Below are 4,877 nucleotides of genomic sequence, written 5' to 3'. Positions count from 1 at the left end.
GGTGCACGACGTAGATGCCGTATTGCAGCTGCTGGCGCTGCAGGAAGGGGTGCAGGTAGTACAGCAGGTGCCCCAGGTGGGTCTCGCGGTTGCGGTGTGGGACGATGACGGCGGTGCGGGATCGGGGCTCACAGGCTGTGGGGCGGTAGCGCCCCCCGGGCTGAACCAGCGGGTTCTTGGCGCGGATCTGATCCAGCGTGGGAACGCGGCTGAACGACACCGTCAGGGGACCCACTATGGGGGGACACCATGGGGAACAATGGGGAGTCAGTGGGGGCATGAGGGGCTCAATCACCCCATATACGATGGTATCAATCAGGCCATGGGGGTCCCAACCACCCCATATCCAATGGCATCAACCAAGCTATGGGGGTCCCAACCACCCCATATCTAATGGTACCAATCAGACCATGGGGGTCCCAAGTACTCCATGCTCAATGGCACCCAACTGGGTCATGGGGGTCCCAATTGCCCCATACCCAATGGTACCAACTGGCTCATGGGGTCCCAATCACCCCATATCCTATAGCACCCAACTGGGTCATGGGGGTCCCAACCACCCCATATCCAATGGTACCAACCAGGCCATGGGGGTCCCAATCACCCCATATCCTATAGCACCCAACTGGGCCACCAGGGTCCCCAACCACCCCCCATATCCAATGGCATCAACCAGGCCATGGGGGTCCCCAGTCACCCTGTAACCTATAGCACCCAACTGGGTCACAGGGGTCCCGACCACCCCATATCCAGTGGTTTGTGACTGGTCCATGCTCACCCAATATTCAATGGCACCCAACTGGCTCATGGGGGTCCCAACCACCCCAATATCCAATGGTACCAACCAAGCTATGGGGGTCCCAGCCACCCCACACCCAATGGTACCAATCAGGCCACGGGTGTCCCAAGTACTCCATGCTCAATGGCACCCAACTGACTCATAGGGGTCCCAACCACCCTATATCCAATGAGACCAACCAGGCCATGGGGGTCCCAATCCCCCCTATATCCAATGGCATTGACCATCCCATGGGGGTCCCATTCACCCCACACCCAATGGCGCCCAACCAGCTCACATGGGTCCCAATCCCCCCACACCCAGCCCTTATCCCCCCCAACCTGACCCCCCTTTAACCCCATTGACCCCCATCCCCTCACGTGACCCCCTATGGCCTCACGTGACCCCCTATGGCCTCACGTGACCCTGACCCCCCATTGACCCCTGTCCCCTCATGAGACCCCCATCCTGTCACATGACCTCCTATTCCTCACGTTGACCCCAAAGCCCCCTTTACCCCAAGCCGTTCACGTGACCCCAACCCCTCACGTGACCCCACCCCCAATTGACCCCCATCCACTCACGTGACCCTGTCCCGTCACGTTGTCCCACCCCACTGACCCCCATTCCATCACCGTGACCCCACCCCCACCCCCCCATTGACCCCCCGTCCCTCACGTGACTGGCTCACGCAGTAGCGGTGACGTCACGGGGCAATATGGCGGCGCTCCGTGCCGTTTCCCGGCGGTGCCGCCGTTGAGCATCGCGCTGAGGTTGGTGTAAACGTCGTGAGTCCGCGAATAATCCACGACGGGGGACGAGGAACGAGCGAACAGCGCCGTCAGGTTCCGGAACCCGCCGAACGAGAAATAGGCCACGAAGGCGAATTGTCCGCCGATGAGCAGCGCGAGGGAACATGGCCGCTCCAGGAGCCGCCGCAGCATCGCGGGGGGAACCGGGGGGTGGGGGGGGGAACCGGGGCCGGTGTGTGACCGTCACGGCCCCCCCTGCGGGCACCCAACAACGGCCGCCGCCATCTTGGATCTGGGAGGGGGGCGGGGCGTGGGGTGGGGCGGGGCTTAGGAGGGGGTTCTGATTGGTCGGTGAGCGGAGGGGGCGGGACTAAGAGGGGAGTTGGCCAATAGGGAGAGGAGGGTGAAGGGGGAGGGATGTGATTGGGTGGGGCTACGGGAAAGGGCGGGGCTTAAATTGGGGGGCAACAGGGATGGAATGGGATACAATGGGGTATAATGGGGTATAATGGGATACAATGGGATAGAGGGAGATGGAATGGGATGGAATGGGGTGAAATGGGATGGGATGGGACGGAATGGGATAGAATTGGGTTTAAAGTGGGGTAGAATGGGATAGAGGGGGATGGAATGGGATAGAATGGGGTAGAATGGGATTCAATAGGATACAATGGAATGGAATGGGATTGAAAAGAGACTTCCGGCCTCCCCGTTACCATAGCAACTGAGCGCCTCACCTCTGCTCCGCCCCCTTCCGGTGACGTGCGCTCTGATTGGTCCATGTGCGGTCAGCGGACCGGAAGTTCCGGAGCGGCGGGGTTGTGGGGGCCGCCATGATGGCGGCGGCTGCGGAGCGCGGTGCGACTATGGCAGCGTTGGGTACGGCCGTTATGGGGGCTGTGGGGCCTATGGGGCTCTATGGGGTCTGTGGGGCTCTGTGGGCTCTATGGGGCTGCCTGTGGGGCTCTATGGGGTTCTATGGGGCCCTATGAGGCTCTATGGGCCCTATGGGGTTCTATGGGGCTCTGTGGGGTTCTATGGGGCTCTATAGGCCCTGTGGTGCTCTATGGGCTCTATGGGGCTCCTTATGGGGCTCTATGGGGTTCTATGGGGCCCTATGAGGCTCTATGGGCCCTATGGGGCTCTATGGGGTTCTGTGGGGCCCTATGAGGCTCTATGGGCCCTATGGGGCTCTGTGGGGTTCTATGGGGCTCTATGGGGTTCTGTGGGGCCCTATGAGGCTCTATGCGGCCCTATGAGGTTCTATGGGGCTCTGTGGGGCTCCGTGGGCCCTATGGGGCTGTCTATGGGGCTCTGTGGGCCCTATGAGGTTCTGTGGGGCCCTATGGGGTTCTATGGGGCTCTGTGGGGCCTATTGTGGGATATGGGGTCTGAGATGGCCCTGGGACCCCCAAGAGGTTTGTGGCTTCTTGTGGGGCTCAGCCCTATAGGATCCTCCAATGGGGCTGTGGGGGCTGTGGGGATGCTCTGAGTGCCCCTGTGGGGTGACTGGGGTGCCCTGCATGGGATCCTGTGGGGTGTAGGGTCCCTGGGGTTCCTATGGGGCCAATGGAGTGCAGGGCCTGTGGGGTTCCTATGGGACCCATGGGGTGTAGGATCCTTGGGGTTGCTGTGGGGTCCATATGGGGTTGCTGTGGGGCTTATGGGGTACAGAGTCCATGGGGTGTAGGGTCTGTGGGGTTCCTATGGGACCCATGGGGTGTAGGATCCCTGGGGTTGCTGTGGGGTCCATATGGGGTCTCTGTGGGGTTGCTGTGGGGCTCAAGGGTCACTGTGGGGCCCATGGGTTGCAGGGTCCATGGGTTTCCTGTGGGGTCCATATGGGGTCTCTGTGGTCCAGGTGACCCCCCCCCCCATCAGATCCCTGGGACCCCCCCATTAGATCCCTGTCACCTCCTGACTCCAGCCCTGGGGCCCAGCACCCAACAGGGGGGAATCAGCTCAGCCCCATATTGTACATAGGGACGGTCCAATAACCCCATAGCAAAGAGCAGAGCTCCATCAATAGCTTTAAATAACCCCCCAACCCCATAGGTGCACACAGGGACAGTCCAATGACCCCAAAGCAGAGCTCCATCAATAGCTTTTAGTAACCCCATAGATGCACATAGGGGTGGTTCTGGGGGCTGGGACCCCCGGGATACATTGAGGTAGATACAATAAACCCTATACAATAAACCCAATACATTAAACCCAATACAATAAACCCAATACAATAAACCCTATAAATACAATAAACCCAATACATTAAACCCAATGAATAACGGCTGACGTTGTGGCTGCTGTGGGGTCCCCCATATCTCTGCCTTGTGTCACTCCCACATTGATGCTGGTTCCTTATGGGGCTGAAGGAGCCCATCTATGGGGCTGAAAGAGTCCATTTATGGGGCTGAAGGAGCCAATCTATGGGGCTGAAAGAGTCCATTTATGGGGCTGAAGAAGCTCATGCTGTGGATGCTGGTCCTTTATGGGGCTGAAGAAACCCACTTATGGGGCTGAAGAAGCCCATGTTGTGGGTGCTGGTTCCTTTGTGGGGCTGAAGAATCCCATATTATGGCTGCTGTTCCTTTATGGTCCCATAGGATCCCATGTTATCGGTGCTGTTCCTATATGGGCCCATAGAATCCCATATTATTGGTGCTGTTCCTTTATGGTCCCATAGGATCCCATAGAATCCCATATTATCGCTGCTGTTCCTTTATGGTCCCATAGGATCCCATATTATTGCTGCTGTTCCTTTATGGTCCCATAGAATCCCATAGGATCCCATATTATGGCTGCTGTTCCTTTATGGTCCCATAGAATCCCATATGATCCCATATTATTGCTGCTGTTCCTTTATGGTCCCATATGATCCCATATTATGGCTGCTGTTCCTATATGGTCCCATAGAATCCCATAGGATCCCATATTATGGCTGCTGTTCCTTTATGGGCACATAGAATCCCATATTATTGCTGCTGTTCCCTTATGGGCACATAGAAGCTGTATTTGAGCCGTGCCGGCTCCGTCTCGTCCCCCACCAGCAGCTGCAGCACCACGGGCTCCATGAGCGGCCCCGGCCCCATTAATTGCTCCTGTGGGGCCGTGGCCCCGTTGTAGCTCAGTGTCACCCCCCCCGTCAGTGTCACTGTATGATCCGACGGCACCAGGACGGAGCCGCCATTGAGGAGGGGGCGGCCACTGGGGGCTCGGAGCGCGAGGAAGATGTTGTCCATGTGGGGGGAGCGGGGGGGACCCTGACGGACCAGGATGTGAGTGGAGCCAGCGGGGATGGTCACAACGTCAGTGTACCCGGAGCTGGGGGGATATGGGATATGGGGTCA

At 58.6% G+C, this 4,877-nt stretch overlaps 2 protein-coding genes across 5 annotated transcripts in view; both read right to left on the bottom strand.

Annotated features, from left to right (window-relative positions):
- The window catches only part of LOC107307393 (beta-1,4-galactosyltransferase 3-like), a 28,324-nt gene extending 26,492 nt beyond the window's left edge, over nt 1–1,832 (bottom strand). The window contains exons 1-2 of one of the 4 annotated variants that reach the window (XM_015850901.1): nt 1,470–1,832; nt 2–234 (exon numbers count right to left, since the gene is read on the bottom strand). In XM_015850901.1, coding sequence (XP_015706387.1) covers nt 2–234; nt 1,470–1,722 — 486 coding nt within the window. In that variant the 5' untranslated portion in view covers nt 1,723–1,832. The remainder of the gene's footprint in view (nt 1; nt 235–1,469) is intronic. The other 3 variants (XM_015850904.1, XM_032441801.1, XM_015850903.2) reach the window with 3 other exon arrangements.
- Nucleotides 1,833–3,623: 1,791 nt separating this feature from the next.
- The window catches only part of LOC107307392 (A disintegrin and metalloproteinase with thrombospondin motifs 4-like), a 22,270-nt gene continuing 21,016 nt past the window's right edge, over nt 3,624–4,877 (bottom strand). Inside the window, exon 5 of the mRNA XM_032441800.1 lies at nt 3,624–4,851. Within this exon, the coding sequence (XP_032297691.1) occupies nt 4,503–4,851 (349 nt within the window). The 3' untranslated portion in view covers nt 3,624–4,502. The remainder of the gene's footprint in view (nt 4,852–4,877) is intronic.

Source organism: Coturnix japonica, unplaced genomic scaffold (genome assembly GCF_001577835.2).
Source record: "Coturnix japonica isolate 7356 unplaced genomic scaffold, Coturnix japonica 2.1 chrUnrandom578, whole genome shotgun sequence".
NCBI classification, from domain to species: Eukaryota; Metazoa; Chordata; class Aves; order Galliformes; family Phasianidae; genus Coturnix; species Coturnix japonica.
Note: the sequence above shows the minus strand (reverse complement) of the source record. Positions and strands in the feature narration are given on the sequence as shown.